General features: G+C 45.7%; 1 protein-coding gene and 1 pseudogene across 27 annotated transcripts in view; one reads left to right on the forward strand and one right to left on the reverse strand.

Moving 5' to 3' along the window:
• The window catches only part of ank2b (ankyrin 2b, neuronal), a 1,300,297-nt gene that overhangs the window by 185,715 nt on the left and 1,086,714 nt on the right, over positions 1-27,868 (reverse strand). For 26 of the 27 annotated variants that reach the window (XM_072495860.1, XM_072495874.1, XM_072495872.1 and 23 more), the window contains one exon: positions 816-960. In XM_072495860.1, coding sequence (XP_072351961.1) covers positions 816-960 — 145 coding nt within the window. The remainder of the gene's footprint in view (positions 1-815; positions 961-27,868) is intronic. The other variant, XM_072495849.1, reaches the window with a different exon arrangement.
• LOC140408212 (nucleosome assembly protein 1-like 1-A) lies at positions 17,463-20,214 on the forward strand (annotated as a pseudogene).

Consider the following 27,868-nt stretch of genomic DNA (forward strand, 5'->3'; position numbering starts at 1 on the left):
GTGGGAGGAATTCAAAGAACACAGAGGAAACCCACACAGACACGGGGGGGAATGTATAAACTCCACACAGACAGTGACCCAAGGCAGAAATCGGACCCCAGTCCCTGGCACTGTGAGGCAGCAGTGCTAATTACTGTGCCACCATGCCACCCCAATGTACAATACCAATGTACAATCTGGATATCAAACCCTAAAACCTTTTGCTGTGTGCTCAAGTACTCCATCATCCAATGCACTTTCCAATTTAGCCATTGAGGAAGTAAGCAAACAGCAAATTTCTCTGGAAATTGAGGAACAGCATAAAAATAAAATCAATAAAATTTAAGTAAAATGCAGAGGCAAGGATTATAATTAGATGAGGAAACTTAATGAACTGATGATAAATTTGACATTATGGCTTATCACTCGCAATTAGAGATAACAACACAAAAATAGAATCAACGGATGCCATATTAGTGAACCTTCCAGATATTACAAATAAAAATCAGCAGTTGGTATGAAAACAAATGAAATGCATATCTTCAGAGCTCATTATTGCTACCAGCTTAGTAAGGCCTCCTGAGATGCAGCTTTGGCCTGTTTGAACAGCCTGGCTACTCCTGATATTTTTCTTGGTCCTTCAAAATTTCTGAGAGATTAGAATGTTTCACCAACACACAACTAACCAGAATTATTAGCTCCCTGGAAAGTAAAGCACAGTGCATCATACACATAATTTTTGCGACTGGAATTTCTCTTACCAATGAGGATACTAAATATTAAATATCAGTTACAGCAGCATTTAGATCAAGCTTGCAAAAACTGAACACGTTTACCTGTCTGAGCGCTCTCCAAGGCGTCCTATTCCTCTGTACATCATATTGTCCAGGTACCGACTGCTGGGTAGAGAGTCGTCTCCAAGTTCTTTCAGGTCCTCTGGTCTGAGGTACTCTCCTCCATCACCTGTCATTGTATCATCTCCTTGGGATAAGAGATAGTTGATCAGTCAGGGGAGGCACTGAGGTTGCGATGCGATTCCAGAATAAAAGCAGCAAGCTGGAAACTAATCATCCACAGTCAAGCAGCATTAGAGCACAAACTGCTTGTAACTGGAATCTGAAAGAAGGTGTACAAAAAGAACCCAGAGGCTGCAATAAATTGCAACAGAACAGTGCACTGCAACTGTTAAAGCATGGTGGAACTTCCTTTATTATCAAATAGTAAGGTAAAATAAACAGATAACTTGGTCAGGGAGCATTGGTTCTGGATCTGATCAAGTGAAAGCTGGAGCCATTTTCTGTCTAGGGTGGAGCACATACTTTGCAGCATCAAGGCCGCGGGACATTCCCCTGTACTTGTTTTGATTGTCTACATTTACCAGATTTATTTATCTAAATTAACCTGAGCTTTTATCTCAGGACAATTCTCCCCCAAAATTACTACGTTTCATACTGGGCGGGAAAACAAGCAAGAATCCCGCTGGCTAGTCCGGCATGATTCCCATCTAAATCCACATACACATAATTTTTCAGAGCTTGGGGAGATTCTCTTTTCTGGAGTGGGGACCTATAGACGACAGCATGAACGGCTCCTCAGAGATCGGGGTGCCATTTTTACACAACCCCCACCTACAGGCATCGCAACGCCCCCACAGACATTGGTGGGCAACACCCCCAACCCTTGATGCCGAATGTCGACGTCATCCCCACCCCGCCTTCCCTCACCGTGCAGGCAAAAAGGTGACCCATCCATCTCTCCCCCAACCAGCCATCTACTCTCGCCGGCATCGGGGCATCATTTCCCCCCCCCCCCCCCACCCACCCACACACACATATGAGCGATACCCCGCTATGGGATTGTCAAGGGCGTCCCTTCAGGCTCCCCCTTCAGGCCCCACCCTCTTCATGCACCAGTTCAGGCCTCTCTCAATTCCCAACTATCATGGCACCTCCTCAATTCTCCCCTTTCATGCCCCCCTCAATCTCCCCACATGTAAAGGCCTACTCAATTCCCACCCTTTCAAGGCCCCCTCAATTTCCCCCATTGCATGCCCCCTTCAATTCCATTGCCCTTCAAGCTCCCTTCAATTTCAACCCCTTTCGTGCCAACCTCAATTCTCCCCTTCCATGCCCCCTCAATTCCCTCCCTTTCATGCCCCCCTCATTTTCACCTCCTTTTATGCCCCCCCTCATTTTCACCTCCTTTCCTCATCTTACATTAACACACTGGCACTTACAACAATAATAATCTTTATTGTCACAAGTAAGCTTACATTGCAATGAAGTTACTGTGAAAATACCCTAGTCGCCACATTCCGCGCCTGTTCGGATACACAGAGGGAGAATTCAGAATGTCCAAATTACCTAAGCACGTCTTTTGGGATTAATGGGAGGAAACCGAAGCACCCGGAGAAAACCCACGCAGACACAGGGTGAACGTGCAGACTGCGCACAGACAGTGATCCAGCCGGAAATCGAACCTGGGACCCTGGCGCTGTGAAGCCACAGTGCTAAGCACTGTGCTACCGTGCTGTCCAACATCATTAGGTGGGCAGTGATTATGGGCTGGATTCTCCGGTACCCCAGCTGTGTATTTCTCGGAGGCGCGCTGTTCATTGGTGGCGGGATTCTCTCTTCCCACCGCTTATCAAAGGGATTCCTCATTGGAGGCACCCAACACCGCCGGGAAACCCATGTGCGGGGGTGCGCTGCCAGCAGGAAGAGAGAATCCCTACGGCCGGAGAGTTCTGGCCAATATGCGGGAACACTGACTAATTTTGCTATCATTAACCCAATGGGAATGTGCCTCGGTTGAGTTCTGATAAAAGGTCATTGACTTGAAAAAGTAACTCTTTTTTTCCCCCATAAATGCTGCCATACCTTCCAAGTATTTCCAGCATTTGCGTTTTTATTTCAGATTTCTAGCATTCAAAGTATTGGCCTGGGTCACATCAGCTAATTTAGCACAAACTGGAATGAAATTTGGCAGCTTCTGGCCAGGACAGTGCTGCTGGACACTGCTTTCAACAGTTGTGCCATTGCCAACTTATATGAAAGAATTAATTGTCAATACATAATTATTGCTAGTTTATTAAGTAGTAACCTGATCAACATTTTCTATATCTAAATGTCAACATTTTAATAAATTTGACAAAGTATATTTGAAATTAAAAATAATTTCCCAAAGATTTTGCTTGGTGGAGGGGAGAACACTCCCTCAAGGGACAAATAAGGATCAGGAACTAAAGTAACTATTATATAGTTACAGCGTTATTATTCAGTTATATACTTTCACTTGCAGAGAAGCAAAATATGCGCAGGAATCATATTATTACCAGTGAAATAAAACTGCTTTTAAGTTACTCAATACATTGATAAATACTGTTTGCTTACATTATACAACATGGCATTATCCTTTCAGAACTATTTCAGCAGATTTTTATCTTGTGGATTTATTGAAGCCAACAATCATGTCAATTTGTTTCCAAGGGAGAAATAACTCCTCCTGTCGCTACGCATTATGAAGCTGTAAACACATTCATTTAGTTCATGTAATCAGACCAATTATCCCTGCGCAAACAGAGAAACTGTTCTGAAATTAATTCTTTGGATTTGATTTTTCAGAACTATTTCTATAATTTTGTATACATGTATATTGGGCTGTAAAACACAACAGTGCAATAAAAATAAATAGGCAGTATACTTTCGAAAAAATCCAGAATACACGAATGAGGAAGAGTCTGCCTTGATTTCAGTTATAGTGCCGGTATTGGCAGAGGAACAACACCTCATCTTTCAATTTGGCACTTTATACCCTTCCAGACTCAATATTCTGTTGAACAATTTCAGATTGTAACCTCAACCCCTATTTTCTGGGCTGCTTCTGTTGTTTTACTCTCTTTTATGCTTTCAGACGGCAGCTGCACTTTCTGTGGCCCATGCTGCCTCTTGGCATATCTCGTTTTTCTTTACTTGCCCCAGTACCATGAGCTTGCACCATCAAGCATAATTATTTAATCCCTCCGGTTGGCTGCCCATCATAGAACTCGCCTTTTGTTTGTTCCCTACCACCCTCACAACCCCCCCACCCAACAACACCACCCCATCACCTGCTTAAAACCAATCATGTTTTTAACTTTGCCCAGTTCTGATGAAAGAGTTGAAACTTTGGGCAGGGTTTTCCCACGGTCTTCGCGACCAAATGGGGGTCCCAAGTCTGCACTTGCTGGAAGCCTGACCAGCAAATATATTTTACCAGATCTGGCCTCTAAGTTGGCCACGTTTGCCATCCTCTTATGGATTTTGGGTGGGCTCCTGATGTTGCCAGCCCAATCACAGGGACAGCTATGCTTGGACCTTGGCAGCCTCACCGAGAAGCAGCTTCCATGGAGCTGCCAGCAATGCCACAGCATGTCCCCCAATCGGCGCTCCTACTCTCCAGTGGCAGAAATGCATCAGGGAACCATCCCAACACAGTTACCACCACCGTCTTCCCCGTCATATCCAATCTTTCCCTCCAACTCCATCCCCATGAGGTCAGGAAAAGTTCAGCACATTGGAGAATTTTGCTGGCACCAATACATCCCTTTGAAATGATCATGGTATTAGAAATCACAGCAGTTCAATCCAGACTCAATATATTTGAAACTTAATTTGATTTTTTAGGATAGCACAGTATTGCTCTGGTTCAGTTATTAAGGTTCCATTCAGGAGGTTAGTAAACAAAGTAAAACACATGGGATTTGGGATGATATACTGCTGTAGATTGAGAATTAATTAACAGACAGAAGGCAGACAGTAGGAATACACAGGTCATTCTCAGGATGGCAGGCTGTTACCGGTGGGGTACCACAATCTGCATAAATGATTTAGACATGGAATTTTCAAATATGCTGATGACACAAATTTAGGTGGGAATGTGAGTTGTGAGGAGGATGTAAGGAGGCTTCAAGGGGATTTGGACAGGCTAAGTGAATGGACAAGAACATGGCAGACGGAATATAATGTGAATAAGTGTGAGGTTATCTACTTTGTTCAAAAAAAGACAGGCACAGCATTTATTAAATGATGGGAGGTTGGGAAGTGTTGGGTGTCTAAAGGGACCGGTATGGCCTTGTTCACGAGACACTAAGAGCGAGCATGCAGATGCAGCAGTGTATAGAGCCTTGGTGAGACTGTGCCTGGAGTACTGTGTACGGTTTGGGTCTCCTTATCGAAGGAAAGATGTATTTGCCATAGAGGGAGTGCAAGAAAAATTTACCAGATTCATTCCTGGGATAACGGGTGGTCCTATGAGGCGAAATTGGGGAAACTGGGTCTGGATTCTCTAGTTTAAAAAAAAGAGAGACGATCTCATTGTAACTTACAAAATTCTTACAGTGTGAGAGGGTAGATGTGGATAAGATGTTTCCCCTGGCTACCGAATCTAGAACCAGTGGACACAGAATATGGAGCAGGCCATTTAAGACTCAGATGAGGAGAAATTTCTCTACTTAGAGCTGGTAAATCTTAGGACTTCTTTATTCCAGAGGGTTGTGGAAGCTCAGGGCTGGATTCTTCCGCACCGCTGCAAGATAACCACGGGCGAGACGCAAGACAACGGAAAAGTCCATTGACCTCGGGCATGATTCTCCTGTCGCAGGAGTGTGGCCCAGAGAATCCCGCCCTCAGTCTTTGAACATGTTCAAGGCAAAACCTGATAGATTTCCGGGTGCTAACAGTGTCAAGGCATATGGAGTATTGGGTAAATAGATCAAGAGGTAAGTGATCAGATATGATCTGTTTGAATGGCTTAAAGGACCGAATGGCCGACTCCTGCTCCTATTTCCTATGTTCCCATGTTCAACTACCTGCTGGTTGTAAATTATAGCCAATAGATACATATATACATACAATCCCTGCCTTCGGAGGTACAACCAGTGTAAATATTGACTAGAGCAAGTTGATTGAACAGTCCAAACTGCAGGTGCAGGTTAGTTGGTTTGGCCATGTTAAATTGCCCCTTAGTGTCTGATGCACGATCAATGACCCACTAAAGCGAGGTTGTAGTCCAACTGAAGGCTTTAATAAGCTAGATGTTTCCCCCAGCAGCTCAGGTACAGAATGAGGGCTGCTGGGGCGGCACGGGTTCTTATACCCCGCCTATCAGGGTGGAGCTATTAGACACTCTAGCCAATAGCAAGCATACAGGTTCGACCAATGGTGCTTTAGCCTCTCAGGTACCGTAATACCTATAATACCACATTCACCCCGTTAAAAAAAAGTCCGGCGGGGGTGGTGGCCAGAAACTACAAAACATAACAACATGGTATAATTAGTTATGGAGGTACCGTAATACCTCCGTACAGTGTTTAGTAACTATTTCCAAGCCTTGTAGCTATGTACATTTGGTGGTTTATATTTACAGATTACAGTTAAAATGAAGCAATCAGTCGATTGGGGGCCCTGGTCGTCCTCTGTGATCGCCGGTGGTGTCTCCGGTGGAGGCTCGGGTGTCTGTGACTCCGGGAGCGTGGTTTTGATCTCCATGGCAGCTTCGTCACCCCTAGATGGCGCTGGTGGGGAAAACGGCTGACCTGGGAAGGGAGCGCCTGCGGGAGGCATCGGTGGGTGGGGGGACCTAGACGGGAGCGGCAGAAGGACAGATCCTCCTGTAAGTTGCTGCGGTGGACGGGAGGGTGGGACTGGTGGCTGGAATGTGTGTGGAGTTCCGGCGGGCGCCAAGTCCCATAGGGAGACCGTATTTTGTCGGCCATCGGGGTACGCCACGTAGGTGTACTGGGGGTTAGCATGGAGCAGAAGGACCCTCTCGACCAACGGGTCCGACTTGTGCGCCCGGACGTGTTTTCGGAGCAGGATGGGTCCGGGTGCTGCCAGCCTGGTCGGGAGCGAGGTCCCAGAGGAGGACTTCCTAGGGAAGACAAGGAGACGTTTGTGAGGTGTCTGATTGGTGGTTGTACAAAGGAGTGACCGGATGGAGTGGAGGGCATCCGGGAGGACTTCTTGCCAGCAGGAGACTGGGAGGTTCCTGGACCGTAGGGCCAGTAGGACGGTCTTCCAGACCATTCCGTTCTCCCTCTCTACCTATCCGATACCCCGGGGGTTGGAACTGGTCGTCCTGTTCGAGGCGATGCCCTTGCTGAGTAGGAATTGACGCAGTTCGTCGCTCATAAAGGAGGGCCCCCTATCACTCTGTATGTAAGCGGGGAACCCGAACAGTGCAAAGATGCTATGGAGGGCCTTGATGACGGTGGTGGCGGTCATGTCGGGGCAGGGGATGGCGAATGGGAACCGGGAGTACTCGTCAATCACGTTCGGGAAGTACGTGTTGCGGTTGGTGGAGGGGAGGGGGCCTTTGAAGTCCATGCTGAGGCATTGAAAGTGACGCGAAGCCTTTATCAGGTGCGCTCTCTCTGGCCGGTAGAAGTGCGGTTTGCACGCTGCGCAGATTTGGCAGTCCCTGGTGGCAGTCCTAACCTCATCGATGGAGTAGGGCAGTTTGCGGGTCTTGACGAAATGGAAAAAGCGAGTGACCCCCGGGTGGCAGAGGTCCTTGTGGAGGGCTCGGAGGCGGTCCACTTGTGCGGTGGCACATGTGCCGTGGGACAGGGCATCAGGAGGCTCGTTTAGCTTCCCGGGATGATACAAGATCTCGTAGTTGTAGGTGGAGAGTTCGATCCTCCACTGCAAGATCTTGTTGTTTTTTTTAATCTTGCCCCGCTGTGCATTATCGAACATGAAAGCAACCGACCGTTGGTCAGTGAGAGTGAATCTTCTGCCGGCCAGGTAATGCCTCCAATGTCGCACAGCTTCTACTATGGCCTGGGCCTCCTTTTCGACTGAGGAGTGGCGGATTTCGGAAGCATGGAGGGTATGGGAGAAGAAAGCCACGGGTCTGCCCACTTGGTTGAGGGTGGCCGCCAGAGCTACTTTGGACGCATCGTTCTCGACCTGGAAAGGGAGGGACTCGTCGATGGCGCGCATCGTGGCCTTTGCAATGTCTGCTTTGATGCGGCTGAAGGCCTGACGGGCCTCTATCGACAGGGGAAAAGCTGTGGATTGGATCAGGGACGGGCCTTGTCCGCATAGTTGGGAACCCACTGGGCATAGTAGCTAAAAGACCCTAGGCAGCGTTTCAGGGCCTTAGAGCAGTGAGGGAGGGGGAACTCCATAAGGGGGCGCATGCGTTCAGGGTCGGGGCCTATAACTCCATTTCGTATTACGTAGCCGAGAATAGCTCGAATGTATGTTAGGTTAAGGATTTTAGCGGTCTGGAGAAATTTTCGGAGGTTGGTGTCGTGGTCCTGCTGGTCGTGGCCGCAGATGGTGACATTATTGAGATGCGGGAATGTTGCCAGTAAACCGTACCGGTCAACCATTCAGTCCATCTCACGCTGGAAGACGGAGACCCCATTAGTGACACCAAAGGGAACCCTCAAGAAGTGATAGTGCCGCCCGTCTGACTCGAAGGCAGTGTAGGGGCTGTTTAGCACAGGGCTAAATTGCTGGCTTTGAAAGCAGACCATGGCAGGCCAGCAGCACGGTTCGATTCCCGTAACAGCCTCCCTGACCAGGTGCCGGAATGTGGCGACTAGGGGCTTTTCACAGTAACTTCATTTGAAGCCTACTTGTGACAATAAGCGATTTTCATTTTTTCATTTTCATTTGCGGTCACTAGTGCGGATGGGGAACTGGTGGTAGGCGGACTTGACATCCACCGTGGAGAAGACCTTATAATGCGCGATCCTGTTTACCAGATTCGATATGTGGGGGAGAGGGTACGTGTCCAGCTGCGTAAACCTCTTGATGGTCTGACTGCAGTCGATGACCATCCTATGCTTCTCCCCGTTCTTTACCACCACTACTTGAGCTCTCCAGGGGCTTTTACTGGCTTCAATGACCCCTTCCCTCAGCAGCCTTTGGACCTCTGACCTAATAAAGATCCGGTCCTGGGCACTGTACCGTCTGCTCCTGGTGGCGACGGGTTTGCAATCCGGGGTGAGGTTCGCAAACAGGGAAGACCTTAAGGGTCGCCGAATTTGAAGGTCAGACTTTGAAGGTTACACTGGAAGTCTAAACCCAGGAGTGCAGCCGCGCAGAGGTGGGGAAGGACGTAGAGACGGAAATTTTTGAACTCCCTTCCCTGGACTGTGAGGTTTGCTACACAAAACCCCTTTATCTCCATTGAGTGGGAACCAGAGGCCATTGAGATTTTTTGATTTACAGGGTGGATGAGGAGGGAACAGCACCTTACCGTGTCGGGGTGTATGAAGCTTTCCGTGCTCCCAGAGTCAATTAGGCAGAACGTCTCGTGCCCGTTGGTGAAAACGGTCGTTGTAGCGGTTGAGAGTGTTCGAGGTCGAGACTGATCCAGAGTCACCGAGGTCAATCGCAGTAGTTGGGAATTCTGTTCAGGCAGTGTGAGCTGGGGTCCTGGGGGTTCATCCAAGATGGCGTCTCCCATTGGTCGCACATGGCCGGGTGCACAAAATGGCGGCGCCCATCCCTCAAGCGTGGCGTCCGCGGAACAAGGTGGCGGCGCCCGGGGTCCGCATGTGACCCTGGGATATGGAGGTGGCGGCGACCGCTGGCCACACGGGGCCCGTGGAGAAGTTTGTGGTGGCGGTCCGTATTCGCCGCTGGAGACCACGGCCACTGCTCAGGCCAGGACAAATATGAATGCGGAATACAGGGTTAATGGTAGAGTTCTTGGCAATGTGGAGGAGCAGAGAGATCTTGGGGTCTATGTTCATACATCTTTGAAAGTTGCCACTCAAGTGGATAGAGCTGTGAAGAAGGCCTATGGTGTGCTAGCGTTCATTAACAGAGGGATTGAATTTAAGAGCCGTGAGGTGATGATGCAGCTGTACAAAACTTTGGTAAGGCCACATTTGGAGTACTGTGTACAGTTCTGGTCGCCTCATTTTAGAAAGGATGTGGAAGCTTTGGAAAAGGTGCAAAGGAGATTTACCAGGATGTTGTCTGGAATGGAGAGTAGGTCTTACGAGGAAAGGTTGAGGGTGCTAGGCCTTTTCTCATTAGAATGGAGAAGGATGAGGGGCGACTTGATAGAGGTTTATAAGATGATCAGGGGAATAGATAGAGTAGACAGTCAGAGACTTTTTCCCCGGGTCGAACAAACCATTACAAGGAGACATAAATTTAAGGTGAATGGTGGAAGATATAGGGGGGGATGTCAGAGGTAGGTTCTTTACCCAGAGAGTAGTGGGGGCATGGAATGCACTGCCTGTGGAAGTAGTTGAGTCGGAAACATTAGGGACCTTCAAGCAGCTATTGGATAGGTACATGGATTACAGTAGAATGATATAGTGTAGATTAATTTGTTCTTAAGAGCAGCACGATAGCATTGTGGATAGCACAATTGCTTCACAGCTCCAGGGTCCCAGGTTCGATTCTGGCTTGGGTCACTGTCTGTGCGGAGTCTGCACATCCTCCCCGTGTGTGCGTGGGTTTCCTCCGGGTGCTCCGGTTTCCTCCCACAGTCCAAAGATGTGCAGGTTAGGTGGATTGGCCATGATAAATTGCCCTTAGTGTTGGGTGGAGGTGTTGACCTCGGGTGGGGTGCTCTTTCCAAGAGCCGGTGCAGACTCAATGGGCCAAATGGCCTCCTTCCTCACTGTAAATTCTATGATAATCTATGATTAATCTAGGACAAAGGTTCGGCACAACATCGTGGGCCGAAGGGCCTGTTCTGTGCAGTATTTTTCTATGTTCTATGTTCTATGTACCCCAACGAAATGGCCCTTTTTCTCTTGCAGGTGGATGCGCGGGCCGGGCAACGCTGGCGGGGGTGCTTGGCCTGCCCACAAAAGTAGCAGCGGGGCCCCTCGGGGTTGCCAGGACGCCTTGCAACCTGTGGGGGAACGGGGGAAGTCTCGGGGTCGGCCGCTGCGGGGTTCCACGCTGCCCAGGTGGCTGCCGCGCGGTCTGGAACATAGGCGCATGCGTTCTTGGAGGCTATGTCCAGGGAGCCTGCAAGGGCCCGTGCCTCCCTGAGACACAGGGTGTCCTTCTCTAACAGACGCTGTCGGATTTGTGACGAAAGCATACCTGCCACGAAAGCGTCCCAGACTAAGAGTTCCGTGTGTTCGCTCGCCGAAACTTGCGGGCAGCCGCAGCTTCTTCCCAGCACCAGGAGTGCGCAGTAGAATTCCTCCAGTGATTCCCCAGGGGTTTGTCACCTTGTTGCAAGCAGGTGCCGGGCGTAGACCTGGTTTACCGGGCGAATATAGTGTCCTTTTAGCAGCTCAATTGCTGCATCGAAGTCTTCCGCTTCCTCGATGAGGGTGTAAATCTCCGGGCTCACCCTTGAGTGCAGGATGAGCAGTTTCTGCTCTCCCGTGGGTGCGTTTTCGGCCATCTCGAGAGACCCTTTAAAGCACGCCAGCCAGTGCTTAAAGATTGCCGCTGAATTCGCTGCGTGGGGGCTAAGTTGCAGACACTCCGGCTTGATTCGGAGCTCCATCCTTTCTTCTTAAAAATCTAGCTTATTAAATTGATGCACAATCAATGACTACTAAAGCGAGGTTGTAGTCCAGCTGAAGGCTTTAATAAGCTAGATGTTTCCCCCAGCAGCTCAGGTACAGAATGAGGGCTGCTGGGGCGGCACGTGTTCTTATACCCCGCCTATCAGGGTGGAGCTATTATCCACTCTAGCCAATAGCAAGCATACAGGTTCTACCAAAGGTGCTTTAGCCTCTCAGGTACCGTAATACCTATAATACCACAGTGTCCAAAAGGTTAGGTCGGGTTCCTGGGATACGGGGATAGGGTGGAGGCGTGCGTTGGGTGCTCTTCCCAAGGGCTGGTGCAGACTCGAAGGGCCGAATGCCCTCTTCCTGGACTGTAAATTCTATGATTCTATGTTCTTACTACAATCTTCTAATATTTATAAAATTAATTAAAAGCAAAAATACAGGATATAAATTGGAGACATGACACATATATTTCACTGTGCATTAACGCTATAACTGACTTCTGCTCACTGACACCTTATGGAGGCAAAGCTGAGATTGGTACCTCCCTGTGTGGAAACACTTTATTAACAATTTCTAGGAGGAGGTTTCCCCTTTATCACAATGGTGAAGTATCCAAACATCATTCAACATTCCTGTCTGCCAGCAATCAGGGTAAATTGGAAATTGCATGTTTAAATCTGCCTAATATCCCATTAAATTAAAGCTGTTTACACCACTGTCGTCACCAGAGGGAACACTTTATTTTCAAGTCTCTATAAACTATTAAGTTCAAATGCATTTTGTTCAACAGATGATGAAGAGCTGTTTATCCCAATGTATACATCGTCATTTTTGGTTATCAAGTTGTGTAAATTAGGATGATGATTTCTGATGCAGGATGAAAGTTCTTTGTGGTTTGGGAGGTTGTGGGTTCACTGGGAAACGGGGTCTCCAGATTGCTGTTATTCAGTGGGTTGAGCAATAATGAGCACAAGAAAGAGGTGAATAGGATTATATGTCCTCTTTCTCTATAGCAGTTGGACGAGTGGAAGATGCACCTGCAGGAAAGGGCCCAATGCCCCCTGATGTCAAGCCAGTTCCATTCCCAAGTCATGCACCACTTGTTCCGACTAGTAAATGCTCATATGTGCTTTGCTGTGGGACTGGATTTTAGGGGACACCATGGTGCCTGCACCGCCCTCCCCCCCACCCCTCCAACCATGGGGGGAGCCTGCTCATAATCCCGATGGCTGTCCCACAGTAATTTAACACTGGGAGCAGCATTAATTATTTTAAGTCAAGATTTACACTGCTTTCCCAGGATGAAGACCCATCTTAGAGAGCCACCAGCCATTTGACTGTAGTCTCAGCAGTGCAGGTAGGAGCGGTGGCCTCTCCTGGGGCTACAGGCAGCCTCACCATACCAGGGAGCTCAAGTAAGTCCAGCAGTCAGGAGTCTCTACGAGGTTGGTGGGGGACAAGGTTCAAGAGGTCACGTGGGAGGGTTAAAGGTGGGAGAGGTAATGACCTTGGGGAGGGGGTGTCTCTGATGGGCCCAGATGGCCCACAAATAACAACTCCCCTGTTGCCTGACTGTGGTTACTCAACCAACTGCAGCAAGCTGCAGATGCACAGAAGTTGGTTTTGGTGAGGTGGAGGAAGGGGGTGTTGGGGAAATGACTAGATTTGTCATTGCTTCTATTCAGCTTCAAGATGTCAATTCGGAAGGGTTGAAGGATAGCCAGAATCAAAACATGCAGTGGAGTGTATTACAATCCTAGACCAGACCTCAACAGTGGCTAGGATACTGGACAGAAACCCCAATATTTTAGTTTGTGCAGAAAGAATGATTCACTCCAGGAGTGATTCCATGTCGAAATAGGGATTCAGTATTTTTGAAACAAAACTTTATTAAAGAATACAACATTCAACTCTTTAACTTCAGACCCTAAAAGCTTTCAATTATCCACAGGTTAAAATATTCTATTACACTAGCATTTAAGAATATTACAAGATACCTGCATCTCTGAGCTGATCATTAATTTGCAACAATACAATCATTATGACGCATACCTTAATCTAATGAAATAGGGGAGAGTAAATTGAAGTAGGTCGCATTGAAAAACCATCTATTTAGGACATTGAAGCCACACAGTTTAACCATTACATACCCAGAAAGAGTGACATCTTCCGATTTACAAACATTCAATAACTGCACACACTTCCACTTTATTTTTCTCTGGCTAGAAATGGGTTAAATAGTAATTAACAATGCCAGCTTCGTTAAAGATATTATTGATAAAAGACTGCCTATTCGACAAGTAGTGGTAAAGCACAGTGTTACTACAGTAACTAATGCTCAAAATATTGTTATGGGTCAGGGTTCAGAGAACCCCAAAGTGTATCATGGAGTTCACCTGACCCACAACTTTTAATAGATTGTGGTATGGGGAGCACATGGCCCACTCTACAGGTGTGGTACAGCAGAAATGAAAAAGTATCTTTTAAAGCAAAACAATGTTTATTCTATGAACTAAAGTTAACCTTTCTAAACAAACAGTGAAGATCTTAGCAACCAGTAAATCAAATACACCCCCAAAGAATACAACACTAAGTAATCTGTATGCTTTCCTTTTTAACATCCAGAAGACTTAACAAACCTCTAAACAGAAGCACATCAGGGTTTACACTCAATACTGAAAACATTTATAGTTCTTAATTCACCAAATGATTAAGAGATAGTCCTTCATGGCAGAGAGCTCAACAATACTTTTTCCAAGAGTGGGGGTGTCAACTACAAGGGGGTCACGATTTCAAGGTGAGAGGGGGAAAGTTTAAGGGAGATGGGCGTGGAAAGTTTTTTACGCAGAGGGTGGTGGGTGCCTGGAACGCTTTGCCAGCGGAGGTGGTAGAGGCGGGCACGATATCATCATTTAACATGCATCGAGACAGATATATGAATGGGCGGGGAACAGAGGGAAGTAGATCCTTGGAAAATAGAAGACAGATTTAGATAAAGGATCTGGATCGGCGCAGGCTGGGAAGGCCGAAGGGTCTGTTCCTGTGCTGAAATTGTCTTTGTTCTTTGTATACAGCTGCTTTGGCTGACTTCAGTTGCAACACAATCGGAAACAAAACCAAAAAGACAGGCACACCCAAGCTTTTCTCAAAATGAAACTAAAAAGCAGAACCAGAGCTCAGCTCCACCCACACTCTGACATCACTGCAGTAACATGAGCAGCTAACCATTTCTTAAAGCGACATTCTCATGACAATATCAATTGACTCCAGATCGAAGAAAGATTTGAAGGGAACAAATCAAGCAAAAAAGAAAATTGCAACATACTGTATAGGTGAATTAATTATGGAGAAGATTGTGAGTAAAAGGTTTCGCCCATAATTGTTAGGTAAAAGGAAAAGAGAAGGTTGATTTGAGCAGAATTAAACAAAATCAATTCTTGCAACGTAAGCAATGTCCTTTAAGGTACAAGAAAAATAGATACACAGTGGGCTCAATTTAAGTCTCTAATCAAATTGGTGAAATTACACCCCAGTGCATTAGTCGGAACATTTGCAACAACAGCAACAAGAACCTGAATTTATGTTACAATGTTCACGTACTAAAAACATTTCCAAGGAGTATAAACATGGTCAACGGCAAATTATTTTTCTATAGTATTCACTAGATAAAACTGGTTCTGAATGACACTATCCTAATATAATCAACTTACCAGAAATTGAACACTTGAGGTAAGGTGTAGAATTCCTAATCTGCCGATGTTAAAGGTTATAAAAATGAAAACGTTGCACCCATTATCACCATGGTGCCACTTCAAGCAGCCTTACGTTTCAAGACAGTCACAACTATATGCTTTGCTAATAGGGGACTTCAATTCTTTTGTCTTGATGCTTGAGCTAAAAGGGGTCAAATGGGCCTTTCTCATCTGCAACTGTCACGAGAACATGCTGGAATAAACTCCTTTGAAAACTAGTTCAAAATCCTGTTGTTTACCTTGATGGCATTGAAGAGGAGTGAATCTTAAAGCGATTCTTGTTGTATTCAACTTGCACATCATTGCAAGGACAGATTTTAACCCCTATCCCAAGTATACTCTTACTTTTCTCCTGTTATCATAGTTGAAATGTTTAAACAAAATATTTTTGTTTTTTTATTCTTTTTTTAAATTTAGTGTACCCAATTCATTTTTTCCAATTACGGGGCAATTTAGCGTGGCCACTTCACCTACATTGCACATCTTTGGGTTGAGGGGACAAAACCCACGCAAACACGGGGAGTTAAGCAAGATGTTTAGCAATGATTTTGAAAACTACCTGCCTGTTACCGAAACAAAATTAATTGCAGGTCCTAATATCTGGCCATGTGAACGGTGCTTGGGACAATTGTGCAGAATTTTGGATTATTGTGAGTTCTGATGTGATTTATCTTTAAGAGAGAACATCCAGGTTCTACTTTATGGCCTAGGGTACTGTGGTGATATGCCAGTGCACAGTTTTGTATCTGCAATATAATCTTTATTATTGTTCCAAGTAGGCTTACATTAACACTGTAATGAATTTACTGTGAAAATCTCCTAGTCGCCACACTCCGGCGCCTGTTCGGGTACACGGAGGGAGAATTCAGAATGTCCAATTCACCGAACAAGCACGCCTTGTGGGAGGATACCAGAGCACTTGGAGGAAACCCACGCAGACACGGGGAGAGCGTGCAGACTCCGCACAGACAATGACCCAAGCTGGGACCCTGGCGCTGTGAAGCAACAGTATGTATACAGTTAGCGATACAACCTCCAAGCAGTTGGTGGCAATAGAGATCTACCATGTGACTTGAGACACCCGCCAGTTGGTAGTAAGTCGTACTAGAGGACAGTCGCACAAGAAGCTCCAGGAGAATTCACTGAATTCAATTATTCATTACCATTTGTATTATTATTCGTTAGTTATCTTTCCACGTGTTGATCTATTAATAAACTATCTTACTAGTCAAAGAACTAGATGTTCTGTTTAGATCATTACCACAACCATCACGCAGAACACCAACAGTGTAGAACAATTAAATATAACAACGGACAAGATGGGATGACACAGGCTGAAGAAAGAAAAAAGAAAATTCTTCCGCCTACCTGGTGAACTACGGCCAACTGGAACTCAACGCACAGAAAGACTGTGAAGTTAGAGATGGAAGGTTTGAAGCCACCCCACCAGCTTCAAGTCAGTCGTAATGTAGATGAAAATTGGCATGTTTTCAAGCAGCAATTCAGACTCTATGTTGCAGCCCTTGGCCTGTAGGCAGAGCCTGATGAGAGGCTTATTGCGTTGCTGCTCACGGTAGCAGGTCCTCAAGCAATAGAAATATACAATACCTTCACATTCGACAGCGAAGCAGAAAGCAAGAGCTTCAATGAAGTCATAGGTACTTTGATCGGCATTGCTCTCTGAAGAAAAACGAAACGTTTGAACATTATATATTTCGTACGCATACCCAAAAAGATGGCAAATCTTTTGATAGCTTTTTAACCGACTTGTGGTTGAAGGTGCAGTTGTGCAATTTTAGTTCTTTAAAGTTATTGATGATCTGCGATCAGATAGTGTTCAGGATATCGAATGATAAGGTGTGTGAGAGGTTATTGAGGGCAGAAGAGCTGAAATTAGAAACCGCTATCAAGATTTGCGATGCAAGTGAGCTAGCTGCATAACAGTTTAATATGTTCAACCTGAAACATTTTGGCGCCAATCTGGAAGAAGACGCCAGCGCATCAGCACTGTGACACCGTTGAATAGAAAATGTGGTCTCAGTGCCAGCGGCCATTTTAAACGGCTGACCGGGTCCATCATTTTGTGCCAGCGATGTGACAATCGGCATGGGCCACGGCAATGTGCAGCATTTGGGAAGGTGTGTTCTAAGTGTGGTCGTACAAATCACTTTACGAAGCAATGCTTTTCGTGTCCAACAGTGGACCAAACAGGATTGGTCAATGCGATTGATGAGATGTCGATTGAAGACCTGTTTTTCGTTGACGTGATTTCAACCAAGGAAACGATGAGTCCGAATATGAAGAGTGAAGAAGTTTTACTGACCAGTTGTGGCAATAGTGATAGTGATTCTGATACCATCGAGGACAGATGGACAATTCCAGTGATGCTGAAAGCCAGATTGATCAAATGCAAGCTCGTAATGGGAGCAAGGGCCGACCTTCTCAGCTTGTCTGATTTGAACAGGCTGCGAGTTAAACTGAAAGTCGTCAATCAAACAAAGCTGCTAAGAGACTACAGTGGAATGAGATTGTGACGCTAGGGGCATGTGAGCTCAAAGGTTCACAACAGAAGTCACATCATACCATTTTCCATCGTGGACACGGAATGCAAGTCCATCGTGGGTGCAGATGCGTGTGAGGCCCTAAACCTAGTTAAAGTGGGGGAAGATAAACCAGATGAAGAGATGGAGGAGTCAAAGAGAATTCCAGAATTCTGGTTAACAGCCTTCAAGAATGTGGATTTGCTTAGTGACATGATACAGGAGCATGATGGGCCCATCCTAAAGCATTTACAAGAAAGGAGGTAACATTTTCAGGTCCAGGGCACCCAATGGGTTTTACTCTTTATAGTTTGAGCCAAATGAGTATTTCACAAATGAAGCAATGATCAAAACATACAGAATGAAGTCCCAGCCTGATGAATCAGACTTTTTCTTTTTTGATGGACCACAAATTCTTGGATGCGCAGGATGCCAAATCGACTGGAAGGAAGGAAAAAACATTCCCATGAAGACCATTAAAACGAAGCAAAGGCATAAGGGGCGGCACACTTGTAGAACAGTTCTGAAAATTGTCCCAGATGACTCTTTCTTCAATCTTTTTAATCCTCCTGACATTCCAGAGAATGGGATACTGGATGAAGGTTCTGCGGCACGACTTGCTGCTGATTTTGCAGTTGGTTATTGTTTCCATGAATTCATTATTCCAACAGCAATGTCATACATCGCAGGAGAAGCGGCAGGTGATGATGCTGATTACGATGGGGAGGGTGAAGAAGCTGATGATGAGCCAGAAGAGGAAGACCCTGAAAATTAATTTAGTTTATTTGGAGTTGCCGACGAGGAAAGTTTATTTACTTTATTTGGCATTGGTGATGAGGTGATAACAAGTAGCTTCCAATCTGCGCAGGACAACGATAAGTGTGAAAGCTCTAAGGTGGCATGTGCAGTGGTAGAAAATGAGATTGCAACAGCAGATACATCAGATGAGAGCAATTCAACTGAGAACAGACTTGTAGCTGAAAAGATAATCCTCATTTTGGAGAAACTGACTCCAGAGATGTACAATGAACATCCTATGCCCTTGGAATGGTTCCTGCAGTGGACTCCCTAATACTCGAGGCCACTCCACCAAAAGACATGCAAGGAGAAAGACAAAGCATATATCGTCATTTCAAGTGAGGATGGGCCACCAATTGAGGCTAATGTTCAAGGTTAAGAAGCAACGCCTAACGTTGAGGACATTGATCCAGCTAAGATAGCGGAATGCAAGAGTTTGCAGATCGTTCTTGAAGTTGCAGACTTGATTGTAACCATGCAATCATCCAAAAGTATGCCGGCACTTGATGCTTCACTAGGTAATGGGCATGCAGTTCGGCGTTCGAGCGCAAGCACCATGGATCAACCAAAACTCCTCAATCCACCTAAAGCTCCAAAATCAGCTATGGTGGTAGAACAGCCAAAGTCAGCTTGCACAGCAGACAGGCCAAAAGCAGTTGCTATGGCAAAAGCACCAGAAGCAACTGGTCCCATGGTAGAGTCTAGCAGCAAGAAGGATGCCACTAAAGTCAAAAAGAAAAGGAGATGTGATCAGCAGATCATTCAAATGAGAAGGCCGGGGAAAAGAAGAGTGGAGGTCGAGCGGGTAGCACCCGTGACAGCGAAGAGGACGGCATCGGCAATACGGCCGATATGCACGAAAACACACGGAGATGGAGTAGGAAGCATTTTTTCAAGTAGAAAGTTGAAAAAGTTGGTGATGATAAAAAGACCAGCCAGAAAACCGGTCTTCCGAAAGCTGAACCGACATCGAGTATCTGGTCTAGGTTCAGAAGACCAACGGGACAATGTCATTTTTAATGTGTAATAAGCTGTGCACAAGGAACATGCTCAAAATTATCAGGCATATTGTGTTTTGTAAAGCAAATTACAGTTATACATATGACCTGTTTAAAATTATAATGCACATAATGTTTTGTAAAACAGTTACATTTGTATGTAAATGTTAACAGTTCCAGAGGAAGGAGGGTGTGGAGATATGCCTGTGCACAGTTTTGTAGATAGTTTTCTATGAAGGTATTGATGCACAATCAATTACTCTCGAGACGAGGTGAGTCATAACTAATCGGCTTTAATCAGCTAGAACTGTACCCAACAGCTTCGATACAGAAAGTGAGGGCTGCTGGGACGGCATTGGTTCTTATACCCCGCCTCTCAGGGCTGAGCTATGTACGTTAGCCAATGGTAGACTCCTAGGTCTAGCCAACGGGCATCCACCTCTCAGGTCCTGCAATACCTGGTATTACCACAGGTATACAATTAGCGATGTGACTTGCAACACCCGCCAGTTGATAGTAAGTCATACAAGAGGACAACCGAGGAAGGAGCAGTGCTCCGAAAGCTAATGTTTGAAACAAACCTGTTGGACTTTAACCTGGTGTTGTAAGACTTCTTACTATACTAGAGGACAGTCACACAAGAAGTAGCTCCAGGAGAATTCACTGAATTTAATTATTTGTTACTGTTTGTATTATAGTTCGTTAGTTATCTTTCCACGTGTTTATCTGTTAATAAAATCTCTTACTAGTCAAAGAATTAGATGTTCTGTGTAGATCATTACCACGGCCATCACACAGAACACCACAGGGTACTGTTAATTTCACAATCCTTAAGTTAAGGAGATGCACAATTCCTTATCCTATTTTCTTGGGTGCCTTGTTTCTCTCATCATGACAGCTTTCAGCTTGCAATTTCAACTACTTGCTATGCAAAGATTTTAAAAACCTGATGAACATGCGACAAGTCTCACTAACAGCACATAATGCTAGATGCCCAGCAACAGAAAATTCTGTTTCAGTATAAGAATGCTGCTCAGCTACTTTAGCAATCAGAAACACCATCTAATTAGGACAGTGAAGCCACACGGTTTAACCATAGCATACCCGGAAAGAGTGACATCTTCAAATTTACAAACATTCAGTAACTGCACAAACGTCCACTTTATTTTTCTCTGGCTAGAAATGGGTTAAATGGTAATTAACAATGCCAGCTTTGTCAAAGGTATTATTGATAAAAGGCTGCCTATTCAACTTGTAAGCTTACATGGTCATTGTTATGGTTACAGATTACATTTTACTTTTTAAGGATGACTGTCAGCTGACAAAGTGCAAAGCTGCAGCTCTGTTGTAAACAATTGGAAGTGGGGTGAGTAATGAGTCATTTTCTGAAGTAAATAGATTGGTGCCATTATTAGTGCAGACAGCAATGGCACACAAGTGCATTAAACATTTGCATATGCATTTTTGCCAATCTGAATAAATTTTCAAACAGAATAGTGACAATTAAGGCTTCCAAATCAGATTGTCCAGATTCCTTGATTAAGCACATAATACAATGCAGGCTTAGAGCCTGATTAGATTAAGTTTTGAAGAGACAAAGCTGAATGATTGGAAAAGCAAATGGGCTAAATATAGATTTTTTTTGTCAAATCAAGATATTTGTATACCAAAGAGCATGGTGATAAAAATTAGAATTTATCTACTGGGATTTAAAACACTGAAATAAAGTTTCAATTTGGACAAAGTACATTGGAGAGTTTTTCAGGGAAAAGTGAAAACTTTCCTCATAGGAAAAACAAATTTAAAAAGAATAAATAATATTGAGTTAGAATTGCACAGTCAAAATCCATGCTATTTTCAACGTGAGGTAGCAGGGATGGGTTGGAGTTGAGGCAGCTACCGCCTGAAGTAGGCCTGAGGTGAGAACCTGGTGAGGCCCGAATGGCCTCCTTCTGCACTGTAAAATTCTATGATTCTATGATTCCAACGGAAGCAAGTGGATGCCGAAGTCACAGGTTAGAAGCTCCGCCTGAATTTTCTGGGACATCAGCCCAGTTCTGTACATGAATGTTATACAATTCCTCACCCCACACTCCACCATTCACTCCAAACCTAACTCAGCCTATACCATAGCCTCCTGCCCTCCCCAGGTCCCCGAGGCCACCATACTCCCTCCATATTCCCATGCACTCGTATCCGCTTTTCCCTCTCCATATCATCCATGCCACCGGCATTGCCACCATGCCCACTCACCTAACAGTTAATATGAACAGAAATCATAAGCTATATAATATTAGGAAGTATTGAGATGATCATGAAAATGTCAAAATAAACAGCCATTCAAATTCCACTTGAAAAAAAACGGAATTCTCTTAAGAGCTCATAAAACTGTCAATAAAAACAAAGCTCACAGCCACCTTCACAACTATATCAACAATCCTCGCTGTGGTAATGTTCCACTGCACAAATGTGTCAATAAAATCTCTAGAACTGAATATATTATAGCCTTTGATGGCCATCTGTTCCACTGCTTCAAAGGTTGAACAGATGGCTGAACCATCAATCAAAGAACTTAGCCACTTGTCACACTACTTTAACATTTCAACAGCTGGCTGGAAATCAGCCACCTGGTCAGCTATTTAAAAGGCTCAACAAGTAGTTGTGCATTCAATCGCCCTAAAACTAAAAGCACACGGTCCAACTGACACATTAAAAGCTGAATCTGAACATCACTTAATGCAGAGGAGCACTTTATCCATGAAATAAAGTATCCAAATGTGTCTTTCACAATGCTGGCCATTAATTGTTATTTATATTTTATGAACAATGCCCTATAATCAACCACAATTTTCATAGAGCATCTATTTATGATGCATGACGTTGGCAACATCTTTTAAACCTACCTGTCAAAATGTATCAGAACCCAATGCTTCACCACCTCCCTGATCTGGCAGGACCCATGTCACCTTTTGAAGTGAGAGTTGATCTGACTCCATGAAAATTGTGACGATTCTAAAATCACCACCCCAGCAATGGAACGCCTGCTACCAGATTGCTGAATATGGGATTGCGAGCCTCACATCTTTCAAAATATCAGAAGGAAGGAATGGAGTGGTGAATCCTTGAATCGGATCACCTGCCTCTTTTCCCTTGATAACACAGGTCTTACCCATGGTGACAGGACAAAATTTAGCCCTTGTCTCATTGCATCTTACAATGGCAAAAGAACAGTAGAAATCCAAGCCTGTGTCTTTAATTTAAGGTAAAATGAAGGGGTCATGTGACCTGTTCTGAAAGGTGCCTGACAGCATGCCTGGATGGTTTGATTATTAGCAGTTAAAGGGGACCCAGATGTTTTACTGGTAAGAATCACAGAATTGTTACGGTGCAGAAGGAGGCCATTTGACAGATAATGGGCGAAATTCTCCGGAAACGGCGCGATGTCCGCCGACTGGCGCCCAAAATGGCGCAAATCAGACGGGCATTGCGTCGTCCCAAAGGTGTGGAATGCTCCGCATCTTTGGGGGCCGAGCCCCAACCTTAAGGGGCTAGGTTGGCGCCACACGAATTTCCGCCCCGCCAGCTGGCAGAAAAGGCCTTTGGTGCCCCGCCAGCTGGCGCGGAAATGACATCTCCGGACGGCGCATGCGCAGGAGTGTTAATGGGCAGCACGGTAGCCTTGTGGATAGCACAATTGCTTCACAGCTCCAGGGTCCCAGGTTCAATTCCAGCTTGGGTCACTGTCTGTGCGGAGTCTGCACATCCTCCCTGTGTGTGCGTGGGTTTCCTCCGGGTGCTCCGGTTTCCTCCCACAGTCCAAAGATGTGCAGGTTAGGTGGATTGGCCATGATAAATTGCCCTTAGTGTCCAAAATTGCCCTTAGTGTTGGGTGGGGTTGCTGGGTTATGGGGATAGGGTGGTGGTGTTGACCTTGGGTAGGGTGCTCTTTCCAAGAGCCGGTGCAGACTCGATGGGCCAAATGGCCTCCTTCTGCTCTGTAAATTCTATGAAATTCTATGCGCAGTGGAGGGAGTCTCTTCTGCCTCCGCCATGGTGGAGACCGTGGTGGAGGCGGAAGGGAAAAAGTGCCCCCACGGCACAGGCCCGCCCGCGGATCGGTGGGCCCCGATTGCGGGCCAGGCCACCGTGGGGCACCACCCGGGGCCAGATCGCCCCGCACCCCCCCCAGGACCCCGGAGCCCGCCCGCGCCGCCTTGTCCCGCCGGTAAGGTAGGTGGTTTAATCTACGCCGGTGGGACAGGCATTTTAGCGGCGGGACTTCGGCCCATCCGGGCCGGAGAATCGAGCGGGTTGGCCCGCCAACCGGCGCGGCGCGATTCCCGCCCCCGCCGAATCTCCCGTGCCGGAGACTTCGGCAATTGGCGGGGGCGGGATTCACGCCAGCCCCCGGCGATTCTCCGACCCAGCGGGGGGTCGGAGAATCTCGCCAAATGTGTGCACCAGCTTTCCAAATAAGCATTGTGGTTTCATGCTATTCCCTTGCCTGTGCCTGTGCCGTGGGGGCACTCTTTTCCTTCCGCCTTCGCCACAGTTTCCACCATGACGGAGGCGGAAGAGACCTCCTCCACTGCGCATGCGTGGGGATGCCGTGAGCGGCCGCTGACGCTCCCGCGCATGCGCCGCCCGGCAAAGTCAGTTTCGCGCCAGCTGGCGGGGCACCAAAGGCCTTTCCCGCCAGCTGGCGGGGCGGAAATCAGTCCGATGCGGGCCTAGCACCTGAAGGTTAGGGCTCGGCCCCTCAAGATACGAAGGATTCCGCACCTTTGGGGCAGCACGATGCCGGACTGATTCGCGCCGATTTTGGCGCCGGTCGGCGGACATCGCGCCGATTGTGGAGAATTCTGCCCCTGTTTTGTATCATCTGTAAATTTTGAAACTGTTCCCTGCACACCAAGATCTAGATCATTAATATATATCAGGAAAAGCAAGGGTTCCAATATTGACCCTTGGGGAACACCACTACAAATCTTCCTCCAGCCCGAAAAGTATCCATTGACCATTATTCTCTGATCATTATTCAGCCAATTTTGTAAACACATTGCTACTGTCCCTTTTATCCTACGAGCTGTAAGTTTTCTCAGGTCTGTTGTGTGCCTCTGTATAAAATGCCTTTTGAAAGTCCTTCGACAGTATTATCCTCATCGACCCTTATTTTTATCTCCCCCAAAAACTCCAATAAGTTAGTTAAACATCATTACCCCTTTAGAAATCCACACTGGCTCTTCCCAATCGACCCACACTTTTCCATGTGACAACTAATTCTATCCCAAATAATTGTTTCTACAAGCTTGCCCACCACTGATGTTAAACTGACTGGTCTGTAATTGCTGGGGCTATCCTCACAACTGTTTTTGAAGAAGGGCATAACATTTGCAATTCTCCAGTCCTGTGGCACCTTCACCCGAGTCTAGCGAAGACTGGAAGATTATGGCCAGCACCCCTGCAATTTCCATACTCACTTTCTTCAAGTCTTTGGATGTATCTCATCCGGTAACAGTGCCTTGTCAACTTTCAGTAATGTCAGTCTTCTTCCTTATCTATTTTGAACCCTTCTAAGAACCAAATTTCCTCAGTTGTCACCATGTCCTGGGTAGCATCTACCTCCTTGATAAAGACGGATGCAAAGTATTCATTTAATACCTCGGCCATGCCCCCTGTGGCCATGTGTAAATCCCTCTTTTAGGTCCCTAATCCGCCCTACTCCTTTTAGCACGATTTTACTATTTATATGCTGATAGAAGACTTTGGGAGCCCCTGTTATATTGGCTGCCAATCTTTTCCCATAATCAATTTTTTCTTTTCTAATGTACCTTTTCACCTCCTTTCTGAACCTTCTGTATTCCCCTTGGTTCTCAACTGTATTTTCTACCTGACTCCTGCCATAAACACATCTATTCTTCCTTATCTTAATTTCTATCTCCTTTTTCATCCAGTGAGTTCTGGATTTGTTTGCCCTACCTTTTCTTTTTAATGGAATATTCCTTGCCTACGTCTGGACCATTTCTGTTTTGAAGTTAGCCATTTCTCAGATACAGTTTTACCTGCCAACCTTTCGTTCCATTCTAACCGGCCCAGTTCCATTCTTGTCCCATTGAAGTCAGCTCTCCCCGAATTAATAATTTTTTTACTCTGGAATGCCTATTATCCCATTCTATCATCATCCAAAACCGTAAATACAATGATCACTGTCTCTTAAATGTTCCTCCACTGACAATCTAGTTGGTCCATCTAATTTCCAAGAACCAGATCCAACAATGCATACTTTCTTGTTGAACTGGACACATGCTGCTGTAGAAACTTTTCCTGGACATAATCCAGGAACATTTGCCCCTCTCCACCCTTTACAGTAACACTGTCCCAACTTACATTCAAGGAATTAAAGTCCCCCATTAAAACTAGTCAATAATGTTTGAATCTTTTCACCACCTTCAACATTCACTCCCTGAATGCATTATGGCAGCAATGTGTACTATATACCAACTACATTGCAGAACCTTGCCAAGCCCATCCTTTGATAGCAACTTCCAAGCTTGTGACCCCTACCAGCTAGGAGAACAAGGACTGCAGACACATGGGAACACCAACACCTGCAGGTTCCTCTCCAAGTCGCACATCATCCTGACTTGGAACTATATCGCTGCCATTCCTTTACTGGTGTTGGTCAAAATTATGGAACTCCCTTCCCTAACAACATTGTGGGTGTACCTATAACAAACATACTGCAGTGGTCCAATAAAGTTTTGCCAGAACAATTAGGGATGAGAAAGAAATGCTGGCCGTGCTCACATCCCATGAAAGAATAAAAATAATCAGTAAAATTAATTGATTAATGTAGTTTGTAGTAGACAGAAATCATTGGTTTTCAACTGAATAGCTTGGTAGGCTATTTCAGATGTGGCCAGACCAGGTTAGGACAGCAGGTTTCCTTATGACACATTAGGAGTACGGAGAGCAGTTTTGGTCCCCTTATTTAAGGAAAGATATTGGGCGGGATTTACCGACACACCCGCCGTGTGTTTTCCAACGGTGGAGGCAACCCGCCAGGCGGATTTTCTGGTCCTGCCATTGTCAATGGGATTTTGACTGCACCCCTGGTCACCGGGAAACCTGTGCGCCGTCGGTGGGACCGAAATATCCCGCCGGCCAGTAAATCCCGCCCAGCATTTCATTGGAGACGGTTCACAAGGATGATCCCCGGTATGGGGATTTTGTGTTATGAGCAAAGGTTAAACAGGTTGGGACTCTACTCATTGGAATTTAGAAGAATGAGAGGTGATCTCATTGAAACATAGAGGATTCATAAGGGGCTCTACAGGGTAAATGCTGAGAGGATTTTCCCCTCATCGGAGAGTCTAGGACCAGAGGGTACAGTCTCAGAATAAAGGGGTGCCAATTTAAGACTGAGATGAGGAGGAATTTCTGCTCTCAGAGGGTTCAGTCTTTGGAACTCCTTGCCACATAGAGCTGTGTATATTTAAGGATGAGATAGATATAGTTATGATCTGTAAGGGAATCAAGTGTTATGGGGAAAGGGCAGCAAAGTGGGCGTGAGAAATGTTCCTAACGAATGGTGGAGCAGGTTCGAGGGGCCGAACTGTTCTTATGATCTTATGGTGAGGGTTTCACCATCATCGTCAATACAATTTTAATTGCAGATTTTAAATGGAATTCAAATTCCAACATCTACATTGGTGGGTTTATAACCAGGGTCCCCAGAGCATTACACTGGGTTACTAGTCCAACAATACTACAACACCACCACCTCCCTGTAAATTAATAATCCAGAATCTACTGCAGCCAACAAACAAATTAAGGCAATCATTCATTAGATGTTCCCTTGCCGGTCTGATTTCCATGAGATTTTGCCCTGCATTCTGTGGTTATTAGGGAATTGAAATGGTGCTACTGACAAAGCTTCAGACATCAGAACGAACAAGGCAAGTAACTGTATGATTCCTTAACAGACTGAATGTTTGAGAAGTTAACAGTTCAGAGTTTGACCCAGAACGTAACAAATAGAATTATTAACTCATTGTTAAATCAGGTACAGAAAGCAAAGTAATGGTATGAATCATCACAACAGTTAAATTCAAAAATCTGAATGATAATTCAAAAGTCTAAAAAAACCACGATTGGCTACCCACCTTCCTTCCTCATTTAAAGACAGAATGAATGGGTTGGAGGTACATTCGGTTTGGCAACTGTGCCTGAATTATCGTGATCCAAAGAAGTTGGGAATAGGTGTGGATTTTACAAAGACAAACCTACAGGACCATGATTTTG

This window comes from Scyliorhinus torazame, chromosome 3 (genome assembly GCF_047496885.1).
Source record: "Scyliorhinus torazame isolate Kashiwa2021f chromosome 3, sScyTor2.1, whole genome shotgun sequence".
NCBI lineage: Eukaryota > Metazoa > Chordata > Chondrichthyes > Carcharhiniformes > Scyliorhinidae > Scyliorhinus > Scyliorhinus torazame.